The sequence below is a fragment of the Anoplopoma fimbria genome, chromosome 3 (genome assembly GCF_027596085.1).
Source record: "Anoplopoma fimbria isolate UVic2021 breed Golden Eagle Sablefish chromosome 3, Afim_UVic_2022, whole genome shotgun sequence".
In the NCBI taxonomy this organism is placed as follows: Eukaryota; Metazoa; Chordata; class Actinopteri; order Perciformes; family Anoplopomatidae; genus Anoplopoma; species Anoplopoma fimbria.
The window spans coordinates 4,414,731-4,432,230 of record NC_072451.1 but is presented as its reverse complement, the minus strand read 5'-3'; the positions used below and the strand labels follow the sequence as shown (position 1 = coordinate 4,432,230).

Genomic DNA, 17,500 nt, shown 5'->3' with positions numbered 1-17,500 from the left:
GCTTTGAATAGATGGTCCCAATAACAACAGTGCTAAAAAAAAATGCCCTGGAACCTAATACAAAGAGAGAGAAAGAGAGAGAGAAAATCCCTTAAATTGTAGACCTGTCAGTCTTCAGGAAAGTGTTGAGATTCATCCGTCTCCTCTGTTTTGCAGATACAGTGCGATCCGCTGTGCCAGTGCGGTGCCCATGGAGCTGCAGGAGACGAGAGAAATCCAGCGTTCTCCGACACCAGAGCCTGCAAACAAAAAACCTGCCATGAATGGAGAGGCCAATCTGGCTTCAAAACCTTCCTCCAAGGCGCAGAAAGGCATCATGGGAATGTTTGCAAATAAGTCCGCTCCTAAGAACCAGGATGGTGGCAAAGACGTCAAGTCGGAGCAGAAGGAGGATGCACCTGTGGTATGGCTTTGTAGTCTTTTGTGTGATTAACTGGTGTTTACAAAGGAATAAACTATAGCATCAGAGTCATTTCTGTAGTTTTTTTTTTTTTTTTTTTACTATTGTGTTTGGAATTCTAGGTCGATGTCCCCAAAAGCAAACCTGAAACAAAAGCCAATCCTATGATGAACTTCTTTGGGAGTCAAGCAGCAAGTGAGTGAAATTGTCTTGTGAAAGACTTTAGATTTTGGATGCAAAATGCATGAAACAATAAATGAATGTTCTTGTTTTTTGTTTTGGTAATTGACCATGGTATCAGCGGGATAATGCCCTTTGAGATGTCCATTATCAGTTATTATTAATGGATGATGTGGAGGCCAAAAGGTCCAACGCACAATGGACAACCTGTCGGGAAATATCCTATTTTTTTTAATGGGATCCATTTTATATTTGCATCCAGCCAAATAACAAAATGTAATATCACATATCTGTATATTTAGCTCTTCTGATATTTTAAAATGGATGCTGGAACCTAATCTTAAAAGTGACCTGGGTCTGTTTAATCACTTTCCTACCTTAACACTCCTCACTTCTTAGAGAAAGCAGAAAAAACAGTGAAGAAGGAGGAGGAAGCAGCTCAGTCATCATCCTCAGCAGAGCAGCGACATCAGACTTCACAGCCTGAAGAAAAGAAAGCTGCTGCTGCTGCAGTGGAGCTGCCTAAAGAATCCAAGGAAGACTCCAGGAGGTGTGTGTTTTTAATATAACACTTATAGAAAAAAAAAAAAAAGGCCTTCATTCAAACTACATAAATGAGTCGCACTCAAAACTTTAGACAGAAACACAGACGAGGACAAGAGTCTGCCTTTCTTCTTGAATTTGACTGCACGTAGAAATTCAAAAGTTTTAAAAGCTTTTGAATTTAAGGGCTGTTCATTGAGTGACAATGTGACTTACTTCACCGAAGTCAAATACGGCTATGAATATATTTAAATAAAAGTCTCCCTCTTGTTGAAGCAAAACCAAGAGACTCAAGGATTCTGACAGCGAAGAGGAGAAAATGGACAAGAAAAAGAGACGAAGGATAAAAAAGCCTGAACCAGACAGCAGCGATGAAGATGGTGAGCTGTTTACTGTACTGCATTTATATATATATATATATATATATATATATATATATATTTAATTTTGAAAACTTGAGAGAGATGAACTTAATTTAACAGGCCTTTAAATATTTTATATACATGATTTTGATCACAAGGAATTGTTTTTTTTTGTAAGTTTACATTTAATGTAGTCGTACTGTCTTTCATGAAGCTATTTACTGTTATAAGAATATTCTTGTTTAAAGTTTGGAGAATTATGGCCTAGTTTATTTTATTCAAAGCCAGAATATCCAAGACCTTTATAAAAGAAGAAGGAATTATGAAAAGGGTAAATGTCAAAAGCCCTTTTAAGATGAATCATATAAGACTAATTCTTGTTCACCTTTTTAGTCATTCCAGATTCTCCACAGCAGATGGAAACAAGAGAAGCATCACCAAGTCCAAAGAAGAAGGTGGAGCCTGTTCCTCATTCACATGTAAGTGATCAAACCTGGTGATCAGATATTTAAATGTGTTAAATGCATATTAGACATTGATAAAATGTTCTTTATGTATTTAACAATGCTTATTGAACTTTTACGTGTTTCTATTTCTTCAGCAGGGGAACTTTGAAATGAAGATGAGAAAGAGAAGACGAGTCCTGAAATCTCGGACGTTTTTAGATGATGAAGGATGCATCGGTATGAAATACTGTCAAAGGATGAGTTTTCATCAGTCTGCTTTACTTTTCCAATCTTTACAACTCACACCAGTATAATAATGTGTTGTAATAATGACACATATTCCAAGAATGAAATTATACTAAGCCTTCATATATTAGGTTATTGTTGAAGACAATTAATCTGCCAAATATTTTCTTGAGTAATCGGCTATAAAACATGAAAGAAGTTGTGAAAAGTGACCCAAAGATATTTAGTTTACTATTACGGAGGATAAAAAAAACCCAGCAAATATAAAAAATTTGAGAAATTTGAACTTCTCGATGGAAAAACATTTCTCGATTATCAAAATATTAAATTAATTGAGTATTGTTTCATCTCGTTTTCCAGCTTATTGTCCTCGGATTTATTTTCTTATTGTATATGAATGGGAATTGACAAACTACTTTAATATAATGGCGTTTAATACACCACCACATACTATGGCCATATATATTCACACACAGGTCATACCATAATAACTCTGGTTCATCTTTTTTCCCCACAGTGACAGAGAAAGGCTATGAGAGCGAATCGTACTCTGAAACAGAAGACGACGTTCAGGCCGCTAAACAAGCTCCAAAACATCCCGTCCCTGCAAAACTACCATCAAGTACCAAACAGGACGAGAAGAAAAGTCAGAAGAAAACGTCTGCAAATGCAAACAAAGGATCCAAACAAGCTTCGATTATGGGATTTTTCCAAAAGAAATGATGGAGGAAAGCGTCAGATCCTCTTTATTGGCACAGAGGAACCAAAAGCACTGCTGCAGACTTTCTGTAATGATCGAAACACACTGAGGACGGCAAAATCCTCACAAGGACTTCAACTACATGGACATGTCCAAATCAGGATGACAACCATTTTACTTTTCACCTTACCGTTACCAGATGTCCTACTCAATAAACATTAAATACTAAAACCAAATGTGTGTTTTTTTTTTTTTTTTTTTTATTATAATTTTTTTTTTAATAGACACAAGGCTGTGTAAAACAAAAAACAATACATGTAGGAATTTGACAGGATTTCAGTTTGAGAAAGTACTTGTTTAATGTCTGTTGAACAAAATCTAATTAGCTCTTACAAAAATGATGTTGCTCTGAGTAAAGCAGAAAATTGGCATCTTTGTTTTACTTTTTTTGTGTAACAGGTGCAACTATGTCATTTCAAAACGGTCTGATTAATTTCCCTTAATACAGATTGACTAATGAGATTTGTCTAAGATTTTGCATAGATAGACATAGTTAGTTATTTAAGGTTGTTAAACTAAAATGAATCCTAGCTCAGTGTTATCTAATCCAAAACTTGTATCTTCAGCATGTTAATAAATTTGTCAAAAAAAAGAAATGATTAGATTCAACCCACGTTAAAACACAAAACTTTAGTGCAGTTATGATTAAAGTTTCTTAAACTTTAATCATAACTGCACTACATTTTAAAGACATTGGGATGATTAAAATCGGTGGGAGAGCAAATAAGTGAAGTATAAGAAGGAAACTGATTCACGAGAACGAGCACGGGGATGCTTGACTTTAACTGAAATAAGTGACAGTTTAGGGATGCTACTGCCAAGAAGTTAGAATTATTATTCTATTCTAGTCTGACCAATTGCTAAATACCCAAATGATTGACTCGAATGTTATTCTAGTTATTATGACTTTGCAGTGCAGGTGACACTAAGTTGTCACTGCAGATATCTTCAGGTTGCTCGTCTCCTATGTCTCTCCTCTGCCGAGTTGGGTCTTCAGCAGGACGACAAAGGACAGACAAACGCTGCAACACAGGAACAAACTAAATTAGTAAGTTTACACACTACTTTAATAATTATGACATGCCTAACTACCCACACCACTGAATATGACTGCATTGGCTTCAATCTCATCCAACACAGTGTAAAACAATCTATTTCTTTTCACACCTATTGGTGGGTATCTGTAGAATACATTAAATCATTATTAAGATAGATACAAAACAGTAAGCTTTTTTTGAGGCATCCAGAGTTGTGAAGTGTGAACTCTGACCTGTCTGAAGGTTCCTGCTGTCGTACACATCTGTCCAGCTGCCCACAGTGGCACCATGAGGACAGAGGAGAGTGTCATGGTCCATCCCAGTGCATACGCCCAGTCAGGGTAAACGTACCAGTCATTAATCCTGAGGTGTTTGTAATCAACCAGGTACAGGATTAAGGAAATCTGTGAAGGTGCAAAGAGTTGTGTTTTGGGGGTAAAACAGAGTTTAACTAAGAAAAAAAAATGTATGGCAATACATTCAAGGGGGGGTTCCCTTAAATTATGTTGGAAATGTTCTTTAACTTTTGTAAAATGATCAACATTTCTGACTCACCATTGACAGCAGAGGAATGATGTATTTCCAGCACAGTTTAAAGAGAACACATGGTCTCTGTCCTGTCATGTCCTCAATAATGTTAATTACACGATCAGCACCTGATACAAAGTCACAGACTTTTACGTTAGACCACTGTTAAAGTCATATGTTTCTTTTTTAACGTGGTTGCCAAAATAAGACCGTTACCAGGGAGGAAGGATAAAGAATCTCTCAAAAACATTTGGTTAAGTTCAGTTATTGCAACCAGTTCGACCATAGCTATCTAGTGAAATCATAAAACTTACATTAGCAGTATTTCTTCAAAAACAAAATCATTGATTGTTGAAAAAAAACAACATTTGAAGCCCAGATATATGAATATGAACCAGATCATATCATGAAAAAAGGGATACAATGTATTTTATGCGTACCAAAAGTCCAGGCCAGAGCCAGACACTCGGATAAAGCCATGAAATAGTGACAAGATCTGGTCATGCCATAATAATCAATAAGCTGGAATATGTAAATCCCTCCCTGCAGCAAGAGGAGACAATAAGAGGAATCGTTTTAAATGCAATTTGTGACAATATATCTTTAAAAGGAAATCATGGAAATATTTGTATTCACCTCAGTGACTAACAGCAGATGTATGAGGAAGAACAATGAGCAGATGAAAAGGACGAGCATCTCATGTCTTCCTGGTTTACGAAACAACTTTGGGAACAAGTCGCTTATTGAGGTGATAAAACACTCCACTGTCACAAACTTGAGATAGAACAATGAGCAAATAAGTATTTTTTGTGTCTGCAATTAATTGGTAATTAATCATTAGGTTATACAACAAAAATATCTTACATGTGTGTCAACACTCAGAAGAATAAGCATCAGAAAGAAACAGACAGTCCAGAACTGTGGGAAAGGCATCATAGCTGTTGCCTGAGGGTAAGCAATGAAGGCCAAACCTGGACCTGTGAACAAATATTTTTTTTAAAGTTATTTGTATCTGGTCTTGATAAACTTCATCATCATGTCATATCAAGGCTTTACCTGATTCGACCACAGTGTCGACAGTAACACCTTGTTTCTGAGCCATGAATCCAAGTACAGAGAAGACGACAAATCCAGCAACAAAACTGGTCCCACTGTTCAGTAGACAGAGCCAGAAGCAGTCCCTGAAGGTCGCAGAATAACAGTTTTGTCAAAGAGATGAGAGTGGCATTGCAATGTTGCAAATTTAAAGTGGTAATTTTAAAAACTAAAAAGATATTTATCAAATTTTTTGTGTATTACTATTTTTGTTTATTCTGTTTCTGCTTGTTTATTGTTACATGTATCTCTAACTTTAAAAAAAAAAAAAAAAGATTTTCCAATCCTACACACCTTTTAAGTGAAGTATTCTAACATAAGTGATTGTGTTTTGAAGCTTATACTTACGTATAACAGTTGTTGTTGTAGTCATTATAGCTGCCCAGTACATTCAGAGTCCCTGCGGTCAGACTGTAGGAGAAGCATATTTGAGATCCTGCCTCTATCCAGACCTGTTGTTTTGTAAAAAGTATATATTATATTCATGTGAGCGTACTGTCAATATACTATATATCAACGACAAGATACCTGAAGGCTAGCCAGGCGGTTCAAGTTTGGATACAGGTAGTAGTAGATCCCATCCCAAGCTCCAGGTAGAGTAAAACCCCGGACGAGCAGTATCAGAAGCATCAGATAGGGGAACGTGGCAGTGAAGTACACTACCTAAAATAAAAAAAATTAAAAGATTTGTAATACCTCGAAGTATTGGAGATGAATAATGAAAATACATTGTAGAAAATAAAATGCATGATGATAGTTTCTATATACTTTAACTACGTTTAAATTAAAATGTTACCACTGACCTTTCCAGAAGATCTGACTCCTTTCCAGATGCTGAAGTAGCAGAACACCCAGCAGGCCAGAAGACACAAAGCCAGCTCCCATCTCACACTGCCCAGCTCCTCAATGCCTCCAGACATGCCCAGCACCCGCCGTCTGAGGAGAGGGGGAATTCAAGAGGTACATATAAACAAACGTTACAGTATACTTCACGAGCATGTAGTATTAGCATTATATGATTTCATCATCTCATGATGGGCAAGTGCTGATTTTAACCATGGCTTCATTGAACTTGACTGAAATAATGAGTTTAGGTTTCCCAATTGGTATCCATCCATTTGAAAAAAATATTTAAAAAATGGTAATAATAGTAATAATATTCATATATATAATTCATATAATATAATTTATTCATCTGCAGTGATTAGTAATGATCGGACACAAAGTCACAAAAGGCAAACAATTTGTCCTGCTGATAGAGGCGTCAGATCACAAAATGCTTCTATGTGTTGTGACAAACAAACAATGTATTTTGTTGTTTCATTTGCAGAATTTGTTGCACAGAAGACAATATACAACCTTTTTTACAGACTAAGTAGTAATCATGTATAACTTCATGTTTAAAATCAATGGTAAGCCACTTTATATGAAACCATATATCCAAGTTTGTTATTGTATTTAATATTTAAATTGGTCATTGTTATGCATAATGCATAAAAAGAAATGCAAAAAAAAAGAACTTAGACTCACTCCCAGAACTCAGTAGCAGCAGAGGTGATGTTTTTCGGCATGGTGAGATTTGCGGTCAGATTTAATGAGGGGGAATCCAAAATGTTAGGACTCATACAGTTCGCTGGTTTAGAGAACAAACATGATGATGGTTACTTTCATTAAAACTAACAGAGAATGTTACAATGATTCTCCCAAAAACAGCTTTCACCCTGGTAAAGATAAATGGACAATTATCAGGGCATTAAGTTTTTAATTTATATCAATTATCAATTAGGTGTAACTAATTATTTGTAGTAAAAGTGAGCAGTTACAGGTAAAAGCTTTTTTGAAAATTGAATTTAAGTATGTAAAGACTTTCCTCCAGTGAATTATACTATTTCTTGCTCAAATATATCCAGTGTCACCTGCATTTCTGCTTTTCCAATTGACTATCATTCTATATTGCTATTCATCTCAAATAACTATATCCCTATTGAACTTGCAGATATAGTAAGGATAAGCTAATCTGTGCTCCAAAAAGTTATAACCCTCTATTGTGTTACCTTGACCGCTTTCAAGCTTTAGAAATTCAATCTTACCTGTATTCCAGGTGTTGTCACAGGTGGCCCAGGGCACATGGGCTCCAAATGAGAACACCAAGTAGAAGAGAGCCCAGACTTGTATTAATATGAAGCTGAAGTCGTAAAGTTTTATCACCAATTGTCCATATCCAATTCCTAAAATGAAAAAGATATGTTATCTTTTTCTAGGGTTACAATGTTTTTATTTTATTTGGGGTTGTAGTTTAGATATTTGTTAGAGCCAAATTTCAGAGCGAGTTGAGTCAATACAAAAAAACCATATTTTATATTCTTGACGTTCTTGTATCGCGTACAAAATATGACGGTGATGTTTTTATTATTTCTTCAGCTTTTATCACAGTACAAATCAACTGACCTTAAGCCAGATGACACAATCCTTATGCATAAAGTGTGTTTTGAACTGTTTTATCTCCTGTTGGCTGCACATCCTAGTTCAACTCAAACCACCTCACCTTGTGCAAGTGGACACACCTTCCTCCAACAGGTGACGAATCCTTCCTGGGTGTACTGACCAACTGAGCTCTCCAGTAGGAACAGAGGTATCCCACACACCACAGCTAGCAGACCATATGGCACCAGAAAGGCCCCTAGGTATGTAAATAGAGATATATTTATACATGTATGTCAACAGAAATGACAAGATAATTCAATGTAATCAGCTTAAAGTTTTTTAAGAATTTGTATGATTCACCTCCACCATTCTTGTAGCAGAGGTAAGGAAATCTCCACACGTTGCCCAGGCCGACCACATTTCCTGCAACGACCAGCAAATATTCTGTTTTACTGGCCCACTGTCCTCTCTCTCCAGCCTTGTTCTGGTTCTCTGTTTTTCTTCTTTGTCTGTTCATCTCAAGATCAGGAACTTCATCAGATGTGTCTTTCAGTTGTTATTCAGAAGTACTGCAAACTGATCTTTGCTTCTTTTACTGTGTCCTCTCCTAACTTCAAGAAATCCCTGTGTTTTCTGTTAACAGGTGACCTATAAATGGTAGAGTCTTACTGTGGGAGTCGATACAGTCAGATACTCCTCCTCTTTAGGCTATCAATAAAGAACTATGCAGAAATGGGGACAAGCCAAAAGTTTATCTTTGGCAGACTTTGATTGATAAACATCAGGTATTTGTGTTTAAGCTAGGTAATTAGAATCACAATCCCTGCATCATCATATGGTACATTATCTAAGTCTGTCAGAAGTTCTGCATTCACATTTTTTTACAGTGGTGTCCTGATTACAGATTACAGAGCGCACAGAGTACTTTAAAAAAAATTATAATTCTATTAAATCCTTTAACAAATGCATTCTAAAAAATGAGGCTCCTCCTCTCCAATACTATGATTCCTTGTAAGATAATCCACACCTGCGATTAGGTTAGTTTTCTATTTCAGTCAATTTCAATTTGTAAAACTTAAATAACCATGCTAATAAATAGGTCAATTTGTTTCTTATCATTCACATTTTAGAAAAACATATGAGGACTTTTTATTCCAGTTTTGAGCAGCCTTAGGGCAAACAATGGATATAAATAGATGACATGTAAATCACTCCTCTTAACATAAAATAAGAGTACACACAAACGGGTCAGAACAACTATTTTCAAATTTATATTTGGATGTTTATTTGCAGAGTGATATGGGAAAGTAATGAAAGTATAACATGACTGGAAGTTAATGAGGAGATCATCATTTAAAAATGGACCAGATGATTAAAATCATGGTTGAAGAGCAAATAACTGATCAATGACTTGAGAAACATGAAATATGAGAATTAAATCCATGCAAAAGAAAATACACAGTGATACTTAACTTTAACTGACAGTTTAGTTCTGCTAATGCTAACAGGTTAGAATTACGATATTTCTTACAAAAAGACCAGCGAAATGCCCCGAACCACAGTTTTTTTTATTCAATTGATGAATACCCAAATTATCGACTAAATTGTCAAATTAATGTGAATTGACACTAAGTTGTCACTGCAGACGTCCTCAGTTCGACACTCGTTCCCTCGTCTCGCTCATCTCTCCTCTGCCAGGCTGGATCTTCAGCAGGTCGACAAAGGACAGACCAACGCTGGAACACAGGTATGAACAAAATCAGTAAGTTTACACAATCATTAGGGCAATTACAGGACACCTGTTGGACCATATTTTACACTCATTGGACATGGTAACAGATGGACACTGACCTGTCTGAAGGTTCCTGCTGTCATACACATCTGTCCAGCTGCCCACAGTGGCACCATGAGGACAGAGGAGAGTGTCATGGTCCATCCCAGTGCATAAGCCCAGTCAGGGTAAACGTACCAGTCATTAATCCTGAGGTGTTTGTAATCAACCAGGTACAGGATTAAAGAAATCTGTGAATGTGAGGACATTGTTTGTGATACATGAACACAATATTATGTTGATAAACTGCTAAAGTTAAAAGTGGGGTTATATCGTTAAAGTGTCCTGAGCAGAGAATAAAATCACTCTACCTCTACGTGTGTTTTAATCGTAGTACTCTGTAATTTGTTTACATTGGCTGCAATCCCAACCCATGCCGTCTCCACAGAAGCATAACATCCACCCTCCAGTTACGCTCCTGACTCACCAGTGACAGCAGAGGAATGACGTATTTCCAGCATAGTTTGAAGAATACACAGGGTCTCTGTCCTGTCATGTCCTCAATGATGTTATTAAGGCGGTCAGCACCTGATGGAAGTCAAAATTGTCCATTAATAAGTATTTGAATTGTACAATGCAATTTTTAATCCAGTTGGAGTAACGTGGGCTAGAATCTACAGTTCCCAGCCGTTTTAGGAAATGACTGAGCCATTAAGTAACAACCAGGGAAAGGAAGTGAGAACATACTGAGAGACGGACTAGTTCAGTGTTGGTTTTGGCTGTTTCATAGGATTATAGACAATTGTAAAAATACATTTAAATAAAATAGTCTTATGCTTTAAGTAATATGTATTCTGGCTCACCAAAAATCCAGCCCACAGCCACACATTCACAAATAGCCATAACATTCTGGCACACTCTGGTAGAGCCATAGAAGTCAATGAGTTGGAATACGTAAACTCCTCCCTGGAGGAAACATGATATAATAATAAATCCCATGATTTGGATTACATTTTAGAAATAAAATTAAAAAAAGACTATGTATAATAGTTTAGTTTTATGAATATTTTTTGTTCACCTCTGTAACCAAGGTTAGATGTCCTAGGAAGCTGGATGCACAGATGAAGAGAACAAAGATCTCGTGTCTCAGTAGTGCAGGAAACAACTTGGGAAACAAATCGGTCACCGTGGTGATAACACTCTCCACAATCACAAACTGGGGACGAAATAGAATCGGCAAAAAAAATTATTTTGTCTGAAACACATCTATTATTTGTTAATATTTCATGTGACAAATGTTATTACATGTGTGTCAACAGTCAGCAGAATAAGCATCAGGAAGAAACAGACAGTCCAGAACTGTGGGAAAGGCATCATAGCTGTTGCCTGAGGGTAAGCAATGAAGGCCAAACCTGGACCTGTGGACAGGAGATAAGCAAGAACGACAAAGTTATTTGTATCTGGACTTAATATGAAACTTCAACATCATATCAAGTCTTTACCTGAATCGACCACAGTGTCGACAGTAACACCTTGTTTCTGAGCCATGAATCCAAGTACAGAGAAGACGACAAATCCAGCAACAAAACTGGTCCCACTGTTCAGTAGACAGAGCCAGAAGCAGTCCCTGAAGGTCGCAGAGAGACAATTGACATTTGTCAGAAAGAGGACATTCCAGTGATTCCAAAATAAGTGTGTTTTTAATATACTGTCTTCAAATGATTCAATAATCTGATGAAACATTCCTCTAAAATCAACATAGTACTGTATTGTATTAAAGTTCTGGTGATATTTGACTTCTACATACTTATAACAGTTGTTGTTGTAGTCATTATAGCTGCCCAGGACATTAACAGTCCCCGCAGTCAGACTGTAGGAGAAGAATATTTGAGATCCTGCCTCTATCCAGACCTGTAACGTCAAAATTGTATTATATACTGAAGTAGGAGTTCTAGATTAATGTTCAGTGTGATTCCTAGCTGTAATTCTGAGAGACATGGGGGCTTATCCAGGTCATATTCAGAGCGGATGGCAACACAATGAAAAGATTATATAAACAAAAAATGGATGATGTCTTCCAAGAGCCAGCTAACCATTTCCCAGCTAGTGGACCAAACCCAACACCGACCAAACCCACACCATTTATATAATTCACCATGTTGAGATAACACACACACTGTGGCCATTCATAACAGGGATTACTGCTTTAACCTTTAGAAGTAGTTGGATGGCATATGGCCTAGGTCAGTTAAAGCATAGTTAACCCATATAAAATAACTCACTGACACAGATTTAAATTATAGTCATCACCAAGTAATTCTAGAGTTAAGATCAAATAAACAGGGCACCTCAATGTTAGCCAGGCGGCTCAGGTCTGGATACAGGTAGTAGTAGATCCCTTCCCATGCTCCAGGGAGAGTAAAACCTCTGATGAGCAGAATAATGAGCATTACGTAGGGGAACGGGGCTGTGAAATATGCTACCTGAAATGACAAGAAAATTGTTAAGGTTATTGATCAATGTATGCACGTAAATACATAAATATTTAAAAATATTTCCATGGACCTTTCCAGAAGATTTGACACCTTTCCAGATGCTGAAGTAGCAGAACACCCAGCAGGCCAGAAGACACAAAGCCAGCTCCCATCTCACACTGCCCAGCTCCTCAATGCCTCCAGACATGCCCAGCACCCGCCGTCTGAGGAGAGGGGGAATTCAAGAGGTACGCATGATGTGATAAAAAGATATACATATAAATAAACATAAGCTCTTTTACAGTTGCCTGCAATACATTATTCATGTTACTATGAATCAGCTATTTTAGTAATTTCTAATATTGTTTTCTAAGTAGCATTAGAAGTTGCCAAAATATTTCAAAGGTACTCTTAAATATAGATGAGACTATTGTTCTAAAATTCAATTATATCTCAATAAAAGATAAAGACGTTAGACCTACTCCCAGAACTCAGTTGCAGCAGAGGTGGTGTTGGTCTGATTTGCTCTCGCATTAGAGGAATTGAAAGTATGAAGATCAAGACAGTTAGCTGAGTTGGGGGGAAAAACACAGTTTTTATTGAGGTCAAGTGACTGAAAGCTCTAAAATGTAGTGGTGATGTAAAGGTGTTTGTATGTTTTTATGTATTTGTCCTGTGACCTGGTGGTTTATCATTTCTGTGAGCAAACTACATGTTAACTAAAAGCCACAGTTAAACACAGTTCACTGTTGTTTTTAAATTCTAATGCTGTGATTGTGCTGATTGATTTTTCCATCTTCAGCAACTTAAAGTGAACTTCATAATCTTACCTGTATTCCAGGTGTTCTCACAGTTTGCCCAGGGGAACTGGGATCTGAATGAGAACACCAGGTAGAATAGAGCCCAAACTTCAATTAAAATGTAGGTGAAGGCACAGAACGAGATTATGAGCATTCCAAATCCAATCCCTGCAGTAGAAATACGAACCACTGTTTTAAAAACACCAACTGTTGAAGCATTTAACATTGACAAAACAGCTTGAATAATTCAGAGAAAACTGTCATGTCTTAATAATGTATAATAGCCTTATGTAGTAACTTTTTTAACCTCCTGTTTGCTGCACATTGTAGTTCACCTCAAATCAACTCACCTTGTGCCAGAGGACACAACTTCCTCCAACAGGTGACGAATCCTTCCTGGGTGTACTGACCAACTGAGCTCTCCAGTAGGAACAGAGGTATCCCACAAACGACGGCTAACAGACCATATGGCACCAGAAAGGCCCCTAGGTATGTAAATAGAGATATATTTATACGTGTATGCCAACAGAAATGACAAGATAATTAAGTTTAATCATCTTTAAGTTCAGAATTTGTATGAATCACCTCCACCATTCTTGTAGCAGAGGTAAGGAAATCTCCACACGTTGCCCAGGCCAACCACATTTCCTGCAACAACCAGCAAATATTCTGTTTTACTGGCCCACTGTCCTCTCTCTCCGGCCCTCTTCTGGTTCTCTGTTTTTCTGCTTTGTCTGTTCATCTCAAGATCAGGATCTTCTTCCAATGTGTGTTTCCGTTATGATTCAGAAGTACTGCAAACTGATCTTTGCTTCTTTTGTTAAGAGTCTGTTCCTAATTTGACTAAATCTTGCCCTCATTCCATAAAACAAAACCACTTCCAGTGTGGATGGGGTAACCTTGCTGTTTGCCATAGCAACTTCTTAAATAATCACTAATCCTGACTTTGAAGCATTAATTCAAATATATGTATGTGCAAACAGATCTTTGCTTCCTTAATTATGTGTCTCGTCTTTATTTGACTACATCCTGGTGTCATGGAACAGTTAAACACAAAACCAGTCATTCTGTGTACAGTGTAAAGAAAGAAGACTCAATGATTGCCCCTTGGGGATCTCTGTATCATTTATGTTTTATATGAAGATTTTTAGGATTTGCCTGCCAAAAAAGCTTGATGGATTACAGTCAGATGGTTGAGAGGACAACTTTATATTTGTGAACGGTCTTTCATGAAAGATAGTTGAGATCCTGCTTTATCCAGACCTATAATGTCACAAAAAAAGTACATTTTAAACAAGAGTGTGGTACAAATGAATGCTTACTACTGTGCATGTACAAGATGGGCATTTCTGTTTTGTTCTCCCTCGCACTATGGGTACTTTCACTAGCAGAAGTATTTATTTAATACTTAAACTTATGGAAGCCTAATTGTGAAATATTGTGAATTGGGGCGACACTTGACTTTTGCCTCCAGGCAGTGTGACCCTGATAGCAACAATGGAACGCTCCTGGAGCCAAGCTCTCTACAGTAACCTCCAATACTTAGATAATTAGCCGGTTAATGTTTAAGTGCATCAACTCTTCAAAACTGTTGTTGACCACCAATGGGCAAGAGCAACTTAAGTAGTGTCAGCTATTTTTCTATTTAGTTTTTCTTAAGTCCAATTGGAGAGAGACGTGAAATGGGAATGGTGCCTGTCACTGGTGGATTATCAACAAATCTGGACAATCTGTCTCTAGAGTAACCAAAAATGGCATACAATAAGTGGTGTTATAATAACATACCTTAAAGTTTTGATACAGGTAGAAGTTGTGGTGGATCATTTCCAATTGTCAGTTTTTAAACATTACCAGAAGAGTTCTTGGAATTTTTTTTATCTTGCTTTGAGTACATGTACTTTTAGAAACCTTTATTTTTAAAGCACTTGCGGAAACGAACAAAGGCCGAAATCTTTCCCAATGTAGCATGAAAACATAGAATAGAAAAACATGGCATTAATGCATCAACTTTTCTTTCCTGGATCAACGTTGGTCCCTTTTGTATCACCCTGCTGAAGACCCAGCCTGGAAGAAGCAGGAACTTGTTTTGTATTCCATCATAATGAAAGCCAAATGGCATTCATTTTTTTACATTATTAAGTTACATTATTGTTGGGAAGTAATGCAGTAATGACTTCTGCTACTGACTGCTCGTAAACAGTGTTCCTGTATTATTTGATTTTTTTCTTATTTAATTTATTTAATTTAAAGACCTGTGTCTTATTACTTTTCTTGGCTTCATATGCGGCCTCAACATGCAGCCCCCTTCTGTGAATGCTGTCCAGTGGCACTAAGTGAGTTCATGTGTGTGTCTTCTGTAACCACCCTGATGGCTTTTCTTAATAAACTGACTTTCTACAGCCTCTATATTTTACATACTGAATGTGTTTTTGTTTTGTTTTCTAAAAAGCAAAAGCGTTGTGGCAATCATTTCTAAGCACTAATTAAGCATAACAAGCAATGTAGAGCCGTGTAATGTTATTCCCCTTAACACATCTATAACTGCAGTCTAAAACATTCACAATGAAAGTAAATCTTCCTGCAACAATACCATAACAACCAAGACATGGACAGCTGTTAACTAATAGGCTTAGCTGGACGCTGAGACTTTAGGCTTGGGTGGAGGGCTTCCTATAGATATGCAACTCAGTATTATAAATAAGCAGCTCAGCCTTCTCTTTTTTAAGTATCAGAATGTGTAAAGAAATGTAGAAAGAGCAGCTCATATTACTGAATAACCCTCCCGTTTATTCTTCCTGCGACAATGTGGTCTGCGGGGACTTGTTGCCCAAGGACAACTAGACTACCCTGTCAGCTCACACAGAAGCACCACACCCTTCCAATAGAAGGCCAGTAGAACTGGTATTTGGATTAGCTAAGCACACCAACATGAAAAAGGATATCCCTCACTGTTTCAGGGAGCGGCCAGAAAAAAGTTTGCCATGGCTTTTGCTCCATTATGGCATCTGTTGAGTGAGGTCAGACATGATGCATTTTTGTTCAGGAGGAGGTCTCACAGCTGCGGCTCCCTCTCTTAATGACAGCTGAGTCACAGGCTACAGTAATATCCTCTTTTGGGTTTAACAATAGCACCAGTGTTCATAATACTTCCCTTACATTTTCCTTAAAGCGGCTTTCATGAAACATGTCTTCCACCCTGCGTGACATTATAGTCTGTGTCAGTGCTTCATTAAAGCTTCATCCCGCTTACAGTCAGTGAAACGTTCAAGTCTAAGAGCGATTTTTTTCAAATGGAAAATCTTGTTTCATTTCAGAAACATTCCCTGTAATTCAGCGTTACATATATAATATTCCGGAAAACCCAGGAATCTTAAGTAGAAGTTAGTTTTACAGGATGTGGCTGTGGTGGGTATTGCCTTTTAATATTCATTGAGCTCTTTGCAGGCACCTCTTGTTACCAAAAACACTGATACTTATATTGATAGATCGGTACTAGTATGTTTTGAGGGGTTTTAATCGTCCGCTGTAGATCCCTCTTCTACTGGGCCAAGTACTTCCCATGCCAGTTTGTAATGTTTTTTTCCGGTCTTTAGTTTCCTTAAGAAATACAGCTATTTTTTAGGTTTTTTTCACTAGGATTGAGATGTGTATTGACCATGTCAGGTTGCTTGGGATTCAAATTCCCATGAAATTAAAACTGTTAACTTGCTCCACCTCAGATCCATTAGCATCTTCTCCTCCTCTTTGTTTTTTACAAAATCAACAATCATCTCCCTGGTTTTACTGAGCACCTTTCCGCAATCTTGTTGATTTCCTCTCTATATGAAGTCTCATCATTGTTTGTAATCCGGCCAATGACGGTAGTGACATCTGCGAGTTCTCTTCATGTTTGGGGTAGCAGTCATGGGTGTACAGCGAGAACAGAAGTGGGATGAGCACACAGCCCTGTGGGGCTCCGGTGTTCAACACGAGAATGAAGGAGGTTGGGCTGCCAATCCAAATTGCCTGGGGTCTGTTTGTGTCAAATAACCAGTTGCAGCATGTGATAAATTTGCCCATCAGTTTTATGGGGGAGATTGTGTTGATTGCTAAGCTCAAATAAAATAAAAACATTTTGATGTAGGTGTAGGTGTCATATTTTCAAATTATTTTCTTAAATTAAACCACTTTCTATTATATTTTACTCTTGTGGTTGTATGCAATTTTGGACAATGTAACACATGAAACACACATATATGTATATATATTTTTGATTGTCTTGCAGCACCTTAGCTTTTTAAATAACCTTAAGGTAAGAGCTAAACAGTTCTCCGCTGCATTTTATATAAATATTGTTAATTATTAAATATACTATGAATATTGCAAATAACAAACAAAAAGGCTTGAATGTAAATGTAATAATATTTAATATAATATTTGACTAATGTGATATAA

General features: G+C 37.2%; 3 protein-coding genes across 4 annotated transcripts in view; 1 reads left to right on the top strand and 2 right to left on the bottom strand.

Moving 5' to 3' along the window:
* The window catches only part of pold3 (polymerase (DNA-directed), delta 3, accessory subunit), a 5,597-nt gene extending 2,492 nt beyond the window's left edge, over positions 1-3,105 (top strand). The window contains exons 6-12 of one of the 2 annotated variants that reach the window (XM_054596365.1): positions 157-403; positions 523-595; positions 980-1,130; positions 1,400-1,503; positions 1,879-1,964; positions 2,090-2,168; positions 2,695-3,105. In XM_054596365.1, coding sequence (XP_054452340.1) covers positions 157-403; positions 523-595; positions 980-1,130; positions 1,400-1,503; positions 1,879-1,964; positions 2,090-2,168; positions 2,695-2,900 — 946 coding nt within the window. In that variant the 3' untranslated portion in view covers positions 2,901-3,105. Of the gene's footprint in view, positions 1-156; positions 404-522; positions 596-979; positions 1,131-1,399; positions 1,504-1,878; positions 1,965-2,086; positions 2,169-2,694 lie in introns of both variants that reach the window. The other variant, XM_054596364.1, reaches the window with a different exon arrangement.
* Positions 3,106-3,830: 725 nt separating this feature from the next.
* Positions 3,831-8,617, bottom strand: LOC129088548 (sodium- and chloride-dependent betaine transporter-like). The gene is made up of 14 exons (XM_054595936.1): positions 8,382-8,617; positions 8,143-8,277; positions 7,688-7,825; positions 7,128-7,230; positions 6,401-6,533; positions 6,126-6,260; positions 5,946-6,049; positions 5,559-5,683; positions 5,367-5,479; positions 5,139-5,276; positions 4,943-5,045; positions 4,530-4,630; positions 4,208-4,378; positions 3,831-3,959 (listed from the first exon to the last, which is right to left on the bottom strand). The coding sequence occupies exons 1-14, from the start codon at positions 8,536-8,538 to the stop codon at positions 3,831-3,833; spliced, it is 1,785 nt and encodes a 594-aa protein (XP_054451911.1). The 5' UTR covers positions 8,539-8,617.
* Positions 8,618-9,649: 1,032 nt separating this feature from the next.
* On the bottom strand, positions 9,650-14,413 carry LOC129117114 (sodium- and chloride-dependent GABA transporter 3-like). The gene is made up of 15 exons (XM_054627651.1): positions 14,389-14,413; positions 13,652-13,822; positions 13,417-13,551; positions 13,097-13,234; positions 12,749-12,836; positions 12,358-12,490; positions 12,141-12,275; positions 11,600-11,703; positions 11,295-11,419; positions 11,098-11,210; positions 10,871-11,008; positions 10,656-10,758; positions 10,280-10,380; positions 9,873-10,043; positions 9,650-9,757 (listed from the first exon to the last, which is right to left on the bottom strand). Exons 1-15 carry the CDS (start codon positions 14,411-14,413, stop codon positions 9,650-9,652), a joined length of 1,788 nt encoding a protein of 595 aa, XP_054483626.1.
* Positions 14,414-17,500: the final 3,087 nt, after the last annotated feature.

What these genes read in the sequence shown, in the direction of transcription:
- LOC129088548 (XM_054595936.1), bottom strand. Translation starts at nt 8,538, where the DNA reads ATGAACAGACAAAGAAGAAAAACAGAGAACCAGAACAAGGCTGGAGAG. An exon ending in GGTGTGTCCACTTGCACAAG is followed by an intron (nt 7,826 to 8,142) that starts GTGAGGTGGTTT and finishes TTTTCATTTTAG; the next exon opens with GAATTGGATATGGACAATTG. An exon ending in GCTGCTACTGAGTTCTGGGA is followed by an intron (nt 6,534 to 7,127) that starts GTGAGTCTAAGT and finishes CCCTCTCCTCAG; the next exon opens with ACGGCGGGTGCTGGGCATGT.
- LOC129117114 (XM_054627651.1), bottom strand. Translation starts at nt 14,413, where the DNA reads ATGCCCATCTTGTACATGCACAGTA. An exon ending in CGACACTGTGGTCGATTCAG is followed by an intron (nt 11,211 to 11,294) that starts GTAAAGACTTGA and finishes TCCTGTCCACAG; the next exon opens with GTCCAGGTTTGGCCTTCATT. An exon ending in TGCTGACTGTTGACACACAT is followed by an intron (nt 11,009 to 11,097) that starts GTAATAACATTT and finishes TTTCGTCCCCAG; the next exon opens with TTTGTGATTGTGGAGAGTGT.